This window comes from Bombus affinis, chromosome 9 (genome assembly GCF_024516045.1).
Source record: "Bombus affinis isolate iyBomAffi1 chromosome 9, iyBomAffi1.2, whole genome shotgun sequence".
Taxonomy (NCBI): Eukaryota; Metazoa; Arthropoda; class Insecta; order Hymenoptera; family Apidae; genus Bombus; species Bombus affinis.
In genome coordinates this window covers 11,261,999-11,279,628 of record NC_066352.1, presented here as the reverse complement: position 1 = coordinate 11,279,628, position 17,630 = coordinate 11,261,999, and the positions used below count along the sequence as shown (strand labels likewise).

The 17,630-nt window shown below is 41.3% G+C and overlaps 4 protein-coding genes across 5 annotated transcripts; all 4 read right to left on the bottom strand.

Annotated features, from left to right (window-relative positions):
* Positions 1–877: 877 nt before the first annotated feature.
* On the bottom strand, positions 878–2,875 carry LOC126919996 (uncharacterized). Its single transcript, XM_050729779.1, has 4 exons — positions 2,626–2,875; positions 2,028–2,098; positions 1,753–1,946; positions 878–1,481 (listed from the first exon to the last, which is right to left on the bottom strand). The coding sequence occupies exons 1-4, from the start codon at positions 2,797–2,799 to the stop codon at positions 1,165–1,167; spliced, it is 756 nt and encodes a 251-aa protein (XP_050585736.1). The 5' UTR covers positions 2,800–2,875; the 3' UTR covers positions 878–1,164.
* Positions 2,876–4,671: 1,796 nt separating this feature from the next.
* LOC126919986 (uncharacterized) lies at positions 4,672–6,222 on the bottom strand. The gene is made up of 5 exons (XM_050729770.1): positions 6,069–6,222; positions 5,743–5,982; positions 5,466–5,662; positions 5,145–5,382; positions 4,672–5,070 (listed from the first exon to the last, which is right to left on the bottom strand). The coding sequence occupies exons 1-5, from the start codon at positions 6,084–6,086 to the stop codon at positions 4,975–4,977; spliced, it is 789 nt and encodes a 262-aa protein (XP_050585727.1). The 5' UTR covers positions 6,087–6,222; the 3' UTR covers positions 4,672–4,974.
* A 229-nt stretch (positions 6,223–6,451) lies between these two features.
* Positions 6,452–10,138, bottom strand: LOC126919985 (uncharacterized). Its single transcript, XM_050729769.1, has 5 exons — positions 8,798–10,138; positions 8,197–8,677; positions 7,555–8,136; positions 7,038–7,490; positions 6,452–6,967 (listed from the first exon to the last, which is right to left on the bottom strand). Exons 1-5 carry the CDS (start codon positions 8,801–8,803, stop codon positions 6,717–6,719), a joined length of 1,773 nt encoding a protein of 590 aa, XP_050585726.1. The 5' UTR covers positions 8,804–10,138; the 3' UTR covers positions 6,452–6,716.
* A 505-nt stretch (positions 10,139–10,643) lies between these two features.
* LOC126919984 (uncharacterized) lies at positions 10,644–16,635 on the bottom strand. 2 transcript variants are annotated; one of them, XM_050729766.1, is made up of 3 exons: positions 16,433–16,635; positions 11,861–15,020; positions 10,644–11,794 (listed from the first exon to the last, which is right to left on the bottom strand). In XM_050729766.1, the coding sequence occupies exons 1-3, from the start codon at positions 16,445–16,447 to the stop codon at positions 10,740–10,742; spliced, it is 4,230 nt and encodes a 1,409-aa protein (XP_050585723.1). In that variant the 5' UTR covers positions 16,448–16,635; the 3' UTR covers positions 10,644–10,739. The 2 variants fall into 2 exon arrangements, with proteins under 2 accessions (XP_050585723.1, XP_050585722.1); XM_050729765.1 differs by having other exon boundaries at positions 10,644–15,020.
* Between the last annotated feature and the right edge of the window lie 995 nt (positions 16,636–17,630).

Here is a 17,630-nt window from a genome sequence, read left to right as displayed (position 1 = left end):
ATAAAAGATGTAAAATGTGGAAATAGGTGGTTTTATAACATATGCGCAAAAAAGCATTAAGAGCCTCTAATGTATAGATCGATTTCCGATTACCATGTTATTTGCTTCGCATTAATTCGACAAGCTAAAACTATTTCGCTAATAAAGCCAGAACATCGTTGTTAGAAACTTTCGCGTCAGTTATGTGTCTGCAATGATATAGAAAATGCTCATGCTATGTGACAAATTGACGATGATCGCGTACAACGATATCTGATACACGTGTCCAGCTCACGTAGCTTTGAATTTATCCGAGCTTGTGGAGAGAGCATAACGAACCGTCTTGAGATCATCTAGACACGAACTGTGCTATCTGTCCGTTGTTATCCATAAAATTATAATAATAATTAGAGGGCGGGTGAGATATAACGGAATTCGTGACTTCAGTTCTTATCATGTTTCTCCTGTATATCAACGTGATTTAACGAAGCGACCATGCGTTATATGAAAAGTGCCGAAATTTCGCGATCTATCCAAATTAATGGGAAAGGTATAATTTGCCCAGCCTATTGATAACATCTGATTACTTGTCAGATTACGAGTAATTATTCCGACGGATCAGGGAACACGTGCGCTCATATTAAAATAGCTGTCTGCGACTACACTGTAACTATCCTGCAACGATTGCGACCTACCGTTAGCTAAGCTCGTTAATAATAGAATTAGTCGAGAGAAGGTAATAAATGGAGTTTTCCACGTGTTGGAAATAACGGCTAACTATCTATTATTTTTAATTCTGATGGATGGCGAAAGAGATCTGCCAACGTACGCACGTAATCGATCAAATAACGTTAATTTACAGCGAGTAGAGGACAAACAGAGGCTGGGTTCAATTAAAAATTAATTTTTTATTTGATAACACAGCAACAAAACAAACAACCATAAATACAAACAGCATTGGAGACGTTTTAGACTCCTGGATAGATGGCTCGTTGATTTCTTCGATCTATACAACAATGTGTGCCCGATCGAAGACGAAGAGCCTTCTTTGTGATCATTCGAGGAAGAGAATCGCAATCTTCTGCCGTATAGACTAGCTGATACACACGCAGAAGTTACGCTCGCTTGCTGTTACGGCCATATGTGTAAATCTGCATATATCTTCAGAGTATCATGTTGTAACGTTTAATGACTCCATCCGTGACCATGAGACTTCACCCTGTGGAATACGTGTTTGTAAACCGGCACGTGAATGGGGTATGGTTTTTCCACCGGCACTGGTATGTGTTTCTCCACCGGTACAGGCACGTGTTTCTCTACTGGGACCGGTATCACCTTTTCCACGGGAAATGGAACCTTCTTCTCGACTGGAACGGCCACGGTCTTCACCACGGGAATTGCAACTGGCTTTGCAACCGGTACGTGAACTGGATAGGGCTGTGGTACTCCTACGGCGACTGGATGTGGAACTCCTATGGCCACTGGTTGAGCAACCGGTACTCCTGTAGTAGTGTAAAAAGTTTTTTAATTAAGCAATTATTCGAAGAAATTTTGCGACGATGAATTAGATTTCAGGATGTTCATTTGGTTTGCGTTAACTATCGTATATTATATATACGTATAATCGAGGATGAGAGTTTGATCAAATTGTGAATTTTAGTCGAGAGTATAAGGCTGATCGAACACTTCGTAAATTTAAGATTGTAGTTTAACGCTTATCTAGTTTCACGATGGCAATTAACGTCAACATTTTAATCGATGAGGCAAACTTACCAACGTTTTTGACGACAGGTACTGGCACGGGCCTGGTAATTTCCACGTGCTCGCTCACCGGTACAGCTTCAGCGTAATGAACTTGTCCTCCGTGCAATCCATGATCCAGTCCACCACCGCCATAGGAACCGTAACTGGACAGGCCACCTAATTCTAAGCCGTGTCCTGATCCATAATCGTTGCCTGCTGATATTCTATTAATTACAAACGATCCGATTTAGGCGAATGCTTCGATTTACGAGATATATGGAAAACAGACCTAAATAATCTCTTACCCCTGCCAACCTCCGGGACTACCTTCGATGCTAGCCATTACGTATTTCGCGAATATGATTGTTACCCATACCTGAAACAATCGATAGTTAGATTCAAGGTCCACGAGAACGATATCGGGCTTCTAGTCTTTTTGTCGATCAAGTATGAGCACGGACAAGTAGGGTACAGACGAGAGAAATCAGTCGCGTCGTGTTCGAAGTTCTGTTGTTCGCAGCTGGCACTTTCTAAACTCGGTCAACTGGTGCTAGTAAATCACATATTCGCAATGATATATCCACAGAGTGCGATCGTAACTCCGTTTCGAGGTATGAATATAAAGCGCGGGATGAATAGGGGCCACGATGTTACCGGCTTTACGAGCCATCGCCATCGCAAATACGTAAGTGCGTATAGAAGAAAGTATGCAAATACCAATATTCACTTTTCACCGGCATTGTTTGCGCTATGAGCGGAACTTGCAAAGGATGTGTAACATTCGGTCACGATTCACTGTTTCCCCCGAGATTCGAGATCCTCTCGTTCGCGTGCCTACGTGTGTGTCCATCAGATCGATCGTATCCATCCTCTTTTCTTTCTTTTTTTTTTTCGGATACTTACAAAAGACCAAGAAATCATTTTTCGATTACTAATGGGACAGTAGATGAAGAAACGAATACGTATACTGCGAGTGCTTGACGATGGACCAATCCTTTTTATACGCTTTCTCCCTCTCCCTTTCCCAGACGCGTGGATAATCTTTCTCTCTTGAAAACCGGACTTGCATGCTCGCATTTATATCCCAGACTACGCTAAACTGTAGGAAATACTTACATCCATATCAGTTTGCATTGAAACTAGACGCCGTTGCATCCAAGCGAGAATTAATTTTTTGCGTCACCGTGGCGGAATCAAAGATTCCAAAAGGTAAGCGATCACGATCGGAAGAAATTAGAAGTTTAGACTGTAATCTTTGTAATAGATCTTTGATTCATTCAAGCGAGCTTTCACCGCTACGTGCGTAATTTAATTTCATTCTTAATTACGGAAATATCGATTCGTCTGTGCCATACCTATATACATAGTATAAGTATAATTAGTGGACGCGGTCCATCGAGACTAAGATTTCTCAGCTCGTATAGCTTTTGGACAAGCTTTCTCTCGACAAAACACCGTTGTATCTACTTCGTTCAGAGTACTTCGACGAAATGCACCGTCAGATTTTCCAAGTAACGTAGAACGCGGTGAGCGTGGTGAACGCCTATGCGGACCGTCCGTGATCCTCTCCACCGATCCAGCGTTGAAATCGATTTCTTTTCCTACTCTCTTTCTTCCGTTTTGCCTTATTTTGCGATGTCACCAGCGTGAAATTCTCGCATGAAAGTCAACCATGTCGTTCCAAAGAAATTAAATCGAGCGCTACGGAAATTGTGCTGTATCTCGCATCGATGTTATTATTGCAATATCGCAACGTGTGCAAAATAGGACAACCGCGATTCGCTAGACAAGTTAATAATTCGCAGCTATTTGTTGGCAATTAACGACTTTAACTTTTTCAAACGAATATAGAATGGAACGCTTTCATGACACCGATTGTTACAAAAATCGAGTTACGGCTAGTTTCACTGGCAGTAAGGCGATCTTTCACGCAATAAGAAAGCAAAGCAAATAAAACTGGGTGAGGTAAAAGGCAAAAAGCGAGTAAATCCGAAAAAGCGGTATAGATGAAAGTGTTGGACAGTTCGACGTGAAAGGAGGCGTGTTTGTTCGTTATAATAGTTGTATCAACCCGAAGTTATACAAGGTGACTATCGCCATTGTTCAGACAAGGCAGGGTAAGTCTTGGATAACTATAGAACCGTTGATAAGCGCTAATACCTTTTATCGCTTGCGCGACACATCTAGAAACTTAAATCTCGAGAACGAAAGGGTATAACTTTTAAGACCCTTTTCTATGAAAACATCGAAACGAATCCAAATTGCCATTAGGTTCGCCAAACTAAACGATGATTACAAGGATACATCGGTGGATTCCTTTCGTTTCCTTTCTATGGCGCTGACAGAAAGGGCCATTATCGAGGTGAATGGTCACAGAACGAGTATAGAAGACATCGGGCAAAGAAAGAGTGACTTTGATCGAACGACTTTCTTCCCACGTAATTACTCCTGATTCGTAGAAGCAGAGCAGCTCGACAGGATCGCGGAGACCGTAACGGGGAGAAAGGGAGTATTACGGATGGTCAAGAAAGAGAGGTGAGTGAAAGGATTCCGGTAGGGATACGCTGGTAGATTCGACGCAGAGAGTTTATCTAACTCGGTCGTTCTCCTGCTGTGGCTGCTGGGCGTTGTGTTGCACGTAACTAGATATTGCATTCTTTGACTATCGATACCGTCTTCCTGCGGAACGAATCACCCTGCCCACCGTCACTTTCACTACCACTTCCCACGAACACGCGGTAAACTGCTACACTATTGTCTTACGCCGGATCAGGAAATGGCAATTTTCAAAGGATCCTGACCACCTTGTTTAACGCCAGAGTTTCTCGAGAAAGGAAGCAACATTGTTCCAGCATGATTATTTTTAACGATCCAGTTACCACGATGATCGACCGATGAGTGCGTCACGATCACGCGTTGTTAGATAATGTTTTACCGATGTGACGCTAAAACGTTCGTTCGATGGCATAAGAAGAGATAGCTTCTTTCCGCTCAGAGCGATTAAACGTAATGCCCAATAATAATGATAATACATATAGCCGCATATATTCTCGGAGACTTATGGTACAATATATTTGTCGGTGAAAGCACACGTCGCACTTTCTATTCACAATATGCCGATTGAAGTAATCGATAAGTTTTGCAGAAAACAAACTTTATTTGTAACGAGAATAAGAAATCAGATAAACCACCACCGTAACTATAACAGAGAATAGAAGAAAAACATTCGTGGTTATTTCACGTGGAAAGCGTTTAACGACCCCAAGGATGATGCGTCGATTTTCCTAATGACGCGAGTCGTACAGCATTTGCAACAGCTTCCTCCTTGGCAGCGATTATATCTTTCTCCTGTAAATTAACAACAGTTCGATACACCAACTGCCTCCGTTCAAACTCGTGTAAACTAATTGACGATTTGTCACCTTCGCTTCCTGCTCGCTTTGACTGATCTGTTTGTCAACGTCCTGTTTCTGTAACTCAGCAGCCGTCGCAGCAGCGTTTCTCTGAATGGCAGCAGCCGCAGCTGCTTCCCTTGCTGCGGCAACCCGCTGTGCAGCTGCAACCGCATCCTTCAATGACGCCAATCTTTGTTGCAAAGCTACTAACTGTTTTGCGCTCGATTTAGCTTCAGCTTCGGCAGCAGACGAAATTTCTTGCGATCTGTACATGTAAATAGTCGACGAACGTATTAAACTAATTAATTTCGCTCTTTGGAAAATATCTCGTGAAATGCATGCATTTACCTCGCCATAGCTTCCCTTGCCGCAGCTTCCTTAGCCAGAGCAACCTTCTGCTGAACAATGGCAGCTTGTTTAGCTTCTGCTACCTTATGCTGCGCCCGATTTACATTTTGATTTGCTTCCTTCGCCTGTTGAATAGCTTTCAGCACATCCGGAGGATATGCAACGCTGGGTGTGCCACTAGGTGGTTCCCTTAACGTCTGAGATTAACGAGAAACCACGGTGTGAAGCAAAGTGCGGACTTTCTTAATTAAAAGGGATGCAAATTAGTCTGCCATACCTGAAGAGCGACGTCATGCGTTGCTTGGACCTGAACTTGCCGTAAGGGAATATCTGGAACCTTTACAGCATTCCAGGGAGTTGGTCCAAAACTAGTTGGAGGCCATGAATCGGTAGAAAAGATTGGCTCGATTCCAAGAAAGTCATAACCAGATGGTCCTAATATAGTTACGCTTCTTTCCTTTCTTTTTGGTGGCAATTTTGGCTCCGCGATACTGACCAAAGCGAATGCAACAACGATCTGAAAAATTTTCTTCGTTTTCTTAATATCACTGCCTCGATAACAGCGACTAAGAAAAAGATTTCAAGGCTTAAAATGCTTATTACCATGTAGGTGATCTTCATGCTGAAAGAGTTGTATGTCACGATGTTATCGATGATACTGAGTTCTCCAACTCGTGGAACGAGTATATATACAGATTGCAATTCGTAAGAGAACGCTCCATCGACATCGATGTAATGACAAAATTAATTGATGCTATTAAGAGAAAATGTAAAAATAGGAATACCGCGGGAAAATTATAAGCCTTTGTTGCTTAATGACGATTGGTCGTGATGTCGTTGCTGTACAATTAGTCGCCGGAAGACTGGTTATTCGTTCGGAAATTGATGAATCGAAGTGGCTATGTTATATTTATATCAAGAAACATATCAAGAAATAACTACGTCTCGCACACTTCCGGTAGGCCATATTCTTCGCGCGAGAAGGTCAACTTATTTGATCGATATCGCAATATCCTGCTGATATGTTTTTACGAAGAGGTATTTTTTCCCATGGAAATGAAATAATCCAATATCTAACATTGTTTTAGTTACGACAAAAGTTTATGTTCAATATATTATATACAAACAAACATAACAATATAAATAACATATCAAAACTTTAGATAAATTATATGCACTGAGCTCAGTATAGAGCATAATTGGATTGTAAATACTAACATATTTTGGTAAATCATGAGGTCATTCGCGTATTTAAGATGCCGCGTTTCTTTTAGGTATTTTGTAGCCAAAAGATCCTCCGTACGTCGTTTCGGGCAGCAAGATGAAGCTTTTTACAATATCAGAATTAAATCCTTCGGAGTCTTTGAGATCATGGAAATTTTTGAAATATCTAAAATTCCTAAAACTTCCTTCGCCCGAAGGATCCTCGTAATCATTTCCGTTTCCTTTCGACGAGCTCGATCCATATTCTACTTCTGGAACTTCTTTCAGGTGGATGTACTCTACGATTATGCGCTGGTTCATTGCTTGTTCTTTCCTTCAAAGAACGATATTTAATTAAAGAACACTTACCTTGTCTTGGCAATTTCTTTCTGTACAGTGTTTCAAACTCTTCGTCGATGTTCTTGTCAAGGTATTTAGATGCGTTCGCATCATCGGACGTTTCTTCAGTCTTTTGTCTTTCATAACCACGTCTATCGTCGTTTTCTTCATCCTCTTGCCTACTGTAAAAACTTTTTGTTGGCGCGCGATCCGAGTTATATTTAGTCGATGGCGCTTGCTCGTCGTCACCCTCGTCGTTCGACGAAGAATAATCATGATATTTGGGCTTCTTATCACCTTCCGCGTTACGATTCTGACTCGAATATTTGCCAAATTTTTCGTCGTATTGCTTGAAGGGAAACGAGGTCGATGGCTTAAAGTTACCTTCCGTTGCTGGCGCCTTAAAGTATTTTCCAGACCTAGTTTCGTAGTCGTCGTCTTCCTCTGAATTTCCCCCGTATTGTTTCTCACGAGGTACATAATCTGCACAACGAAGTCGCTCATTAAATTAGAATTGTACTCTGGTAAAAATTATATTGCTGTATACCTTCGTCGTTATCGGCGTCGTCCTCGTCGTCGTCGGTTTTAGGCGGAGGTGCAGGCTTCTTTTTGTCAATGATCTCCACGTCAGATCGAATTTCTTGCGCTGGCGTAGCATGACGTACATTGTCAACAGATTGCACACGTTGAACGTTATCGTGTGCAAAATGCAATCGCGACTGAGGTTGGATAGGCTGATAAGCCATCGGTGAGAAGCTACTGACAGTTGGGTATACGTCTACCGCGGCGCCTTTGTATTGCGGAAATTGCGCGTTGTTATCTACGGTGGAAATTGGCACCACTTGACCCTGAAAACTGGAAAGCGGCGACAGGAAAGGTGTACTCAGTTGTACGCTGTTTAGCTTCGGCGTTCTGACTGCGAAATTGAACTGTTGATCTACAGGATTCAACACGAGTGGTTGTTGGCCTTGCGTACTGGGCAAGTACTGAGGTAACTCTCGACTCTTTTGTACTTGAAGCATCGGTAACGAAGCTTTCTCGTTTTGGAACATAGGCGTGTAACTCTGCGATTCTGAGATTTTTGGCAACAGGTAATCAGTCTTATACACGGGAACTTGGAGATTTGTATCTGCAAAGAGAGAAATCGATCGGAAGGATTAACGTTAGTTGAAATAATTGATTGTTGTACCTGTTGCTGCATTTTGGTTAAACTTTGGTTGGCGGTGCGTACCGGCTTGTTTCAGCGGTTTAACAAAATCGTCACCTGTAGTTTTATAACCAGTTGACATGGTAAATAAATTATCAGAGTATGGCAATAATCGTTCGTTGTTTCGAGATTCGAAGGAATAAACGGACAATGGCGAAGTAGCATACGGCGGTGATTGTTTAAAGGTATCGCTGTACGCTAGTGGAATGCCACCTCCGACCAACGGAGATTCTTTCACAATTTGAACGTTTTTATAATGCGATGGAGATCTTGCATTACTCGATCCAATGCTTCGCATATTTGGCCCGTTCGATTGAATTTGATGAGATTTATAATCTGGAAGAACATTGTGACCACTTTCGACCGCCCCTCTTTTTGATCTCGCGAAGCTCGAAGACAAAAATTGATGTTCTACTCCTGTAGCCGAATTCAGCGTCGATACGATTAAAGCGGTAAAAAATACCTGCAATATATTCAACCATTCAGACACATATTACGTTAACAATCGATCGTCTAACGATTATTTCCTCACAAAATTCACTAATATAACTATCGTAAATAAAACAGATCACAGAAGACGTACCAACATGGCACCAGCTTAATCGACAACGACTTAATAGATGCCGACGTTTCTTCTTAACTGGCTGCAACGCAGGCTTCGAGATCTTTTATATTCAGGGATTAGCGATACGATACAGTCGAATGGATTTGACTTTTCTATAATTGACAAAAAGCGTGTCGAGAAAAACTGAATTATATCTCCGTGACTCTCTCTGATTGTCGATGCTTAGCAAGCGTGTCAACGACCTAACTCCTTGCTAATTGATATTTCCTCGATTGCGTGCCTGCGATGCAGTGAATAATTATTGCCTTCGCCGTGACTGCTGTCTCCCTAATAATAACGTTCCGAGAAAAAAGTAAATTAAACCTTTCATTTAATAAAATTAATTTGATACTCTGATGCTTGCAGTCTACTAATTGCAAATCCGCTAAGACAATACGTACCGCAGTATTCTTGAATAATGCACGCAGTGCATTAAGTACCTTACACATGATTAAAGGTATGTTAAAATGACTTTAGAAAAACAACTTTGTTAATAAATTTAATACGAACGTGTTCCAACGTACAATACAGCCATGGAATTCACCGGAAGTACAATTAGCTGACCAATATTCGTTGTTCATAGTTCCCATGAAACTACTCAAGCATATCATTCTTAGGTTGTAGACTGAAAGAACCGTAAAAAATTTCTTTCTAATTGCTTTCCAGCTATATTTTCTAGTGAAAGTTACAGCCTATCGCGGTAAATATACATTCTAGAATTGATGCATGAACTCTGTCACAAATTGAATCTATCACAGCTGGCGCAACGCGTGTATGAAACCAAAAGAGGAATCAGTATGTCGGTAATTGTAAAAAAAAAAAAAAAAAAAAAAGGAAAAGAAAGAACAAAACCATGTAAGGATAAGGTCAATTACGCTATATACAAGTTTTTCTTCGGCTAATCGATAATTATGTTGCTATCGGACAATCACGGTGCAATTACCATCCTTTTATAGACCAAGTTGTAACTCTTCGATCTAATGGAGTAAAGTTAGAAATCCGGATACTTTTCAAATATCATAGCGATTAAGGGAAACACTCTTCACACTTTCCTGCCCGCCTCGTACGGCAAGTGAAAATAATTCAAGAACCATGTAAAATTCTTTTCCAACAAAGTAGTTTCACGTCGGTGACGTTGAATGCAAGACGTTTGCTATGTTCTCTTCGTCGCTTATGACAAATTAATGATGCTTTGAACAACGACTAACACCGAAAAATTAGAAAAATTGGAGCTTTGAATTGTAATTTAAGTTTCGTGCTTTTTTATGATTAGCACTGTGCCATAAGATTTATTTATTTCAATCGACAATAATCAAGTAGATGCATAGAGTAGGAGGCTAAAATCAAAGACAACTATTACTTATTATAATTCAATTTTGCAACTTTACATAACATTATCGAGGGATTTTTACAAGAATTATACAGCGAAGGTACCAGGAAATTGTGTTGAATAAAAAAATATAAAGTGAATCGATATTTTTCATTTGTAATTAATATATATATATACAACAATCTCTAGTACCTTGAAAACAAACAATTGAAACTTTCTCTTTAGTCTCCATTCGTTTAAACTGTTGTAACTCTTCCAATATTATGTAAGATAATGTTTAAGTGAGTTGTCGATAAATGTCATTCGTAATCACGCGAGTGATTTCTATTCGACGACGAAAAAAAAATAAAAAAATAAAAAAATAAAAGAAAATGGATGATCGTTTTACAAAACATAACACTCGTTCGTCTACTTTTTATTTTTGTTCATTTATCTATGCTATTTTTAAATTTCGTACTGCTATTAAAAATATTTCATAATACGAATTTTCATATATCTTGATTTTATAGAACCTTTTGTTAATGTTTCAATCGGCTTGCTTTATAAGATTAACGAAAAGAATCGGTTCACATTGTTAATTGAAATTCAGACTTAAACGGTTCTCTTTTCCGACAAAGATCTTCGAGCGCTGGAATCGGTCTGCCCCAAATTGGAATACAACATACCATCGGTCATTTTCTGATAATAATCCTTCAAAGTATCATCGTAAAATTGCTGCTGCGTCCGCAGTTTTTCATTTTCGAAAAATTTATTCAACTGATTTTTGTCGCGAAAGTAGTTCGGCGTGGCTCCGTTGGGTAACTGTTTGTTTTTCATCAATAAACCAAGGAAATTATGCACCTTAGGATGATTGTAAGCGTTCTCTTTACTATCTTTGTGCTGTTTGGGCGGTTTAGGGAAATTAATTGTCTCGCGAGACAACGTGGAGGGCGAAGCGTGTGAATCAAATGGGGAGCCTTTTCTAAATTGCTTCGAATCTTGCGTGTTGTCGTGTTTCGGCGAGCCATCTGTGTGAACTGGATCGATATTTGATCCGGAAGAGTCAATGGTTGCCGATTTATGGGACAAATTACTTCTAGAATGTGATCTTGGCCCATGGTGATGATTATGTTTATGATTATGATTATGGTTATTGAATCTGCTTGGTCCTGGTCTCTTTTTCCCTGGCTTTCCACGTAAATGACTTTTTGTACGATGCGAATTTAACTGCGGTGGTGTCAGGAAATCTCTGACATGTTTCGTATCTCTGAAGTCATTGTTCGATCCAAAATTATATTTGTCTTGATCCTGAGGCCTGCGCTGTCGATACGGTTTGTTATTTCCATGGGAGGAGCGCAAAGAATTCTTTGGATTTTTCTTTAGCATTTGTTCCAACGCGGCCATCATCTCTTCCGGCTTCTTACCAGGTAATTCGGTTGTTCGTACCTTTGTTTCGCTATGATGCGCTTCCAGTTGATCTTTGTTTTGCCTTGAATCGAACAGCGAAGCTTTCAATCGTTGCAGCTCGTTCTTCAGTTTCGCAATGTCCGACAAGTCGGTAGCGTTATTACGATTGTTGCCTGGTTTCCGATCGTTGTTCCACTTCTGAGAATTATAAATAGTCTTCAGAGATTCCTTGAACATTTGCTCCGCGTAGTTCTTCAGATCTAAAGTTAATTTCGGTTTTACCAAGAGTTCGCTTTGCGCAGAAAAAGAAGGTTTAAAGAAATTACCTCCAGGCAGCAATGGGACTAGATTTAGATTTTGTTGAAGCGGTTCATTGGCCTGCAGCTTGTTGTTCAACGCATTTTGATTTTTTACGACATCCATGTTTGGTACGAAATTGATCGGATTAAACATAGGTTTGTCCTGTGACTGGTACCCCTTCAGATCGTTGCCGATGCCTTGATTATTGTTCGAGCTTACATCCGTAAATGCATTCATCACATTCTGCACGTTCGTGGATTCGGTAGTCGAAAATATGGCTGGTTTAGCCGTAACGAAGCTGGTTGTGGAGAACATAGGAATTGAGGTGGTTAAAACAGCAGTCGGGTAATTCATCGACTCGTAGGAATTTATGATCGTGGTATCTATCGGGTTCGGTTTGATATTCGGATTGACAATTTCGACGTTTCTCGTGCCAACGTGCGGTAAATGGGCATTCCCGATGATTCCTGAAACACTTGGTGACGCATTTAACGTATTAATATTATCGGTACTATGACTAGCCGTGTTATCGATCATTTGATACGCGAGCGATGGAAGCTTGATGTTTTTCAACGTTGACGCGCTATTATCGAAACCGGTATTTTGTCTCAAGTATTGCTGGCCCTGATCTTGAGATTGTTGCAACAGAAAATTCGTTCCTTGAATGTTCTGCTGTTCGGAAAGTATTTGCGGAGTACTGGCCGATAACGTTGTGAACGTTGGCATAGGATTGAAGACCGCTGGTAGCAGATGCGTCGTTTGGAGATAGGTTTTCGTTTTCGGTGCTACGTTAATGTTTTTCAACGACTGTTGATATAGATTGTCCTGTACCTGGGGCTTAACTCCTTGAGAATTGGAATTTTCCAAATAATAAGGATTACCATTGAGTGTTTGCCCTTGATCGTCATGGCCGACAGCAAAGCTTGCCGAGGCCAAGAAATTCGTGCTTGTACCGGGAAGCATGGTCTTCTTGTTCTGCGATTCAGAGGTTATTAAGTTGATCTTCGTAACTGGTATAGTTTGTGGCGTCGGTGTAATCGTGGGCATCGTTGGAAGCGGTTGCACCTGCAAATTACCGTGACTAATAGGATTTTGACCGTGTATCCCGTGAGGATTCACCTGGATATAATCCGAGCCGATGACTGGCGTCTGCATCAACGTTGAGATAGTCTGAAAAGTTGGCTGCGGGAGTATTAGCTGCGGCATATGGTTCGCCGACATTTGATTCGAGGTAGTGACGACTGCTGGCCGAGATGTAGCCGTGCCTTGGGCATCTTGAGCCGAGATGCTCTGCAAGTTATGGTTTAAGCTCGGAGTAACCGCAAAAACTGGAGCGACTGTATTCGATACGTATTGGGGTTTAAGGTTCGCGTGCATCGAATTGTGGAAGTTATTCTGGCCAACGATAATATCTGGCAGGGGCGTGGATACTCTTATCTTTACATCGTTGCCGATCACATTTTCGCCGGTGCTTATCTCAGGAGCGGATGTGCTTACCGCGCTAAGTGGCGTGGCTGAAACGATATTGTGCAAGATTGCATTAGAGACGTCGAAGCCTTGACTGTTACCGATCGCTGTTGCGTGATCAAAGTTTGCCACTGGTACCAAGTTCACTTTGACCGGCACGATGAGTTTCGGTTTCTCAAGTTGGCCGATTTCAATACCACTCGAATGAGAAATCTCAAGGTTCGGAGAGATCTGGTTCCAGCTACTGCTCGGCTTGAAATTAGACTTCTGTGATTTCACGTGCCTCATTTCCGAGGCCGAAAATCTACCATCGTACCTCGTGTCTTCGTAGCTATCGTCTTGATCTTGATGCCGATCGTCGTCTGCCCATGAATTGCCCCTTACTTTCTGACGATGCGACTTCGATCTCGACGAATGATGTCTCTTACCCTGGCTTTCCTGCTCCGCGCTATCGAGATTCCCTCGATGTTCTTTCGGGAGACGCTTCGAGCTGTTGCTAGGTCGTCTTCTGCTCTTCTGAACTCTCCTAGGCCTCTCCGTGTACTCCCCGTAATCACCTTCATCCGACACGTCTCTCGAGTCCTCGTCGCTTCGAAATCTTCCATCTCTGTTGTTCATCGTGTAACGATGCGACACTTCGGAGCTCACCGAATCGATTATCCTCGAAGTTTGGTGATTATCGAAAGAGGATATACTGGACGGCTGATGAAATTTGTAATTTGGTTCAGCAACCACGACAGGATGGGAAAATTTGTGATTCTTCGGAACTTGAGGGGACGAAGGCGCGATGCTGTAAGAATCACCGCCGTTCTTCGCGTTGGTCTTCAAAAAGACACTAACCTCGTCGTTCAACCTTGGGAAGGACGACACAGCTGGCTCGTTTTGTCTAGCTGCGCTTTGTCCGTGACCGTCGTAACTGAGAACATTTTGCTGTTGATAATTGTTGCCAACTTTCTCTTGATCGCGACTCTTCTTCCCTGTATCCTTCGCTGAATTAGGAGAATAGTAATAGCTATGCGAATTATCTTCGTTGTTATTTTCGGACACAATTGTTCCATAATTTCCCATATAATCTTCCACTTTCTGCCTGTTCCCTTGAGTTTTATGTTTCGACGTAGATCGCGTTTTTTCGTCTCCGTTTTCGTTGATATCCAACGCTTCCCCGTATAAATCTGTATAAGTAGCAACCACCGGTGTGTCGTTCCTAACTTTAAGCAGCTCGAAATTGTTCTGGTCCCCTTGATACTCGAACGATCTACGATTTGCGCTCAAATTAGGAAAGTTTAAAAATATTCTCGCTTCCGTGGAATAAACAGGATCGTCCTCGAGGTTATCCGTTTCTTGTGGAACCATCTGTTCGTTGGTGTTATCGGTGTTGGCCGGATTTACTCGCTCGTTTAAAAAGTTATTCCAAGTAACGTTAATTGATTCTTTCTCTTTTCTCAACGACGTAGCATCCGGTTGCCCGAATAGATCAGACGGTGATGGCGATGAAGATACTAAAATAGGTACAAACCCATTTGAATTTTCATAGTGTACGGTGGTATCTATCATAGATGTTATCAACTGGTTTCGAAACTCCGGTTTCTGTTCTGGCTTCTCCGCATTTTGCGCCACGTTCTCCGACGCAGTTGCGATCTGATCAAACGCCGCTTCATCCCGCGGGTGCGTGTTTCCTGTTCCTATTACGTGCGGCCAGCTCAAAGACAAGAGTACAACCTGCACCGAATACAAAGTTATTAACAATAAGTTAAGAAAACGATTATTTCCATTTAATTCGCGTACTTTATAATTAAGTTTTCTCGTATCAGCCGCAATTTGATCATACCATGTACAAGTGATCGAACAAAAACTCGATCGTGATCGAAGTACGTTAAGTAAAATTACGTTTCACTGGCCGATAAAGTTCGCAGCCCTGTGCATCGTGTAACATCGATCAAATTGAAACGCACAGGAGATGCGTTTTAAACCGATTTATCGAATGCTTTTAACTAAAACGTTAACTGGTTTGAAGAAAGTCGACGCACCGGTGGTCGAAAGAAGAAAGCGCTCCGATTATCACGAATTTAAGATAATACCAAAATTAAACGGAATGACCGGTGAAAATAAATGGCAGTCATTGGGCTGACCTAGAAAAAAGAAACATACTAGAAAAGTAAAATGCGAGGGGCATGCGTGTGTACTGTGACAGTGAAGGACTGAATGTGCACGGAAGCAAATCCTCAAGAACTTTCTCACCGATTCGCAAAAGCTGGATGTTAATTGAATCTCTTGGAATTTGGACGATTTTCAATTTAAGAATAAAATATAGCACGAAGAAGAAATATTTCAGCGGAAAAGGTTATTAATGGAAATCGCCAGTAGAGGGTAGCGATTCAAATTAAAGTGGAACGTTCCTGTTTGACATTCGACGGAGATAATTGGGATATAAAGTGAAATAATCATAGCTAATAATGAATTACCTCGGACAGAATAAAATTGCATTTAATTGCCAGAGAATAATACCATTCCCGACTAATAAGTGGACGTTAACCACATAGCAATAAATTTCGTTCTACTTTCGGGCAGACCAAAATAATCCGGCACACGAGATTCCAGTGGCCCGAGTGTTCAAAGAAAGTAAGATCTTTCCTTTGACGTTTAATTGGCTAACACGTACACGAAGCAAATTAGGGAAAACACCAACGTCGAAATATGAAGAAAGAAAGTGCTCCAATTACGCGGATCTGTGTGCGTGTTTAGATACACTCTATAAACCTTTATCGGCATTTTATGTTTAATTTTTCGGATATATACGAGACGGCGTTAGATTCTGCTTTTATATCGTGATTTAATTTATCCGGTAGCTTATCGTGATTTTCATCTTCTTACGGCATTAAAAAACGGCGGAACAAAAGACATTACGATCTCCGATTTAACGTAGCGTAAAAGTACGAATCTCTTTTCATCGCGATTCGAACAGGCCGATCTATTACGAAAAAATATTTCGTCGTCGACACAAGAATTAGCGTATCGACGTTTAAGAGAACTACACTCGTTCACGAAATTCTGACTGTTCATGATCCGATCGTCACAATTCACACAGAATCGAATCGGCACTTTTTGTCGAAAGTTTGGTATCACGTACTTACGAGACAAAAGAACATTTTCTTAGCCGGAGCAGGAGCACCGTTTACCCTCTAAAACAGAAACCACGATTAAGATGGGCCGAGTGTCACCGAGCTTCGCGTTGAACACATTGATTGCAACACGGTTTTTTCTCAGAATTTCTATTGTATAATCCAAAAGATCTTGCGAGTTGGACCTCCACGCGAGAACTGAGCCACATAGTAGACACGCGATTTTCTTTATACACTCTGGTAGCCAAGTGAAAAATATCGTTCTAAATATTATCCTATAGTCCACCAGTCGGAGGATACTTTCATTCGCGACACGCGACCATCGCTGAGAAATTGTTGTCTCTAATAACTGCAGGATGCGACCACGCATCATTATCGTGCACACCACGCCAATTTGCTGGAAGAAGAAAAGTAACTTAGGTTGACTGATCGCGCTACGCCTTGAGATTCACAAATATTTCATATCATAATTAACGATAGTTTATCGATTAATAATATGTAACGCGTTAATCTTTCGTATCCCTCTTATCATATCTCTGCGTTCTGCTTATAAGCTTCGTTGTTCGATGTAATAATTAGTAGACTCAGAATTAATATATTTCGAACATCATTTTTCGGTGGAATCGATACTATCGGATACAAAGAAATTCCAATTAGATATAAAACTATCGCAAACTATAAAAGAATCACCTTAGATGGTCAGTAGTTTTCCGACTGGATTTTATGCGCTCTAAAACACACGCATTATGCGCAGCGCGCTTACTCCTCCCGATGCAACCAGTCTTACACGATAGAAACGTTGGTTGATGTCGGTGTACCATGATAGTACCACGCTCGACCATTCTTTGCTGTGTAAGACCGCACTCGCAATCGCTACAGTTTAATGCCTTGTGTCTAATTGCCGTGCTTTGCAGATAGGCGGAGATATTATCGTTGCCTTTCGTTGTGAAAACGTGGCATTAACTGCGCCCTACGGCCATCGCAGCTTCAGTTTGTTCATCTGCACTTAACAAATAATTAATGCTAATTACCTTCCTCTCCCAACCGTTTCACGTACATTTGTCCTTTCTTCTTTGGCTATTTTTTTTTTTTTTTTGTTCTTCTTTTCGATGAGAGGAGGGGCAGCTGAGGAAAATTCTGCTGATGCTGTGCACAATTTAGATTTGATCTATACTTGGAGGCAACTTCGATGTTGATGTCGGCGTCAACG

Bases quoted from the DNA above. Each gene is read 5' to 3' on its own strand.
- LOC126919996 (XM_050729779.1), bottom strand. From the start codon at position 2,799: ATGCGAGCATGCAAGTCCGGTTTTCAAGAGAGAAAGATTATCCACGCG. The intron at 2,099-2,625 runs GTAAGTATCCGA...CGATTGTTTCAG, and splicing joins AAATGATTTCTTGGTCTTTT to GTATGGGTAACAATCATATT. The intron at 1,482-1,752 runs GTAAGTTTGCCT...ACACTACTACAG, and splicing joins ACCTGTCGTCAAAAACGTTG to GAGTACCGGTTGCTCAACCA.
- LOC126919986 (XM_050729770.1), bottom strand. The intron at 5,383-5,465 runs GTAAATGCATGC...TTACATGTACAG, and splicing joins GCAAGGGAAGCTATGGCGAG to ATCGCAAGAAATTTCGTCTG. The intron at 5,071-5,144 runs GTGACAAATCGT...GTTAATTTACAG, and splicing joins AAAGCGAGCAGGAAGCGAAG to GAGAAAGATATAATCGCTGC.
- LOC126919985 (XM_050729769.1), bottom strand. The intron at 7,491-7,554 runs GTATACAGCAAT...TTCGTTGTGCAG, and splicing joins CGACGCCGATAACGACGAAG to ATTATGTACCTCGTGAGAAA. The intron at 6,968-7,037 runs GTAAGTGTTCTT...GCATAATCGTAG, and splicing joins AAAGAAATTGCCAAGACAAG to AGTACATCCACCTGAAAGAA.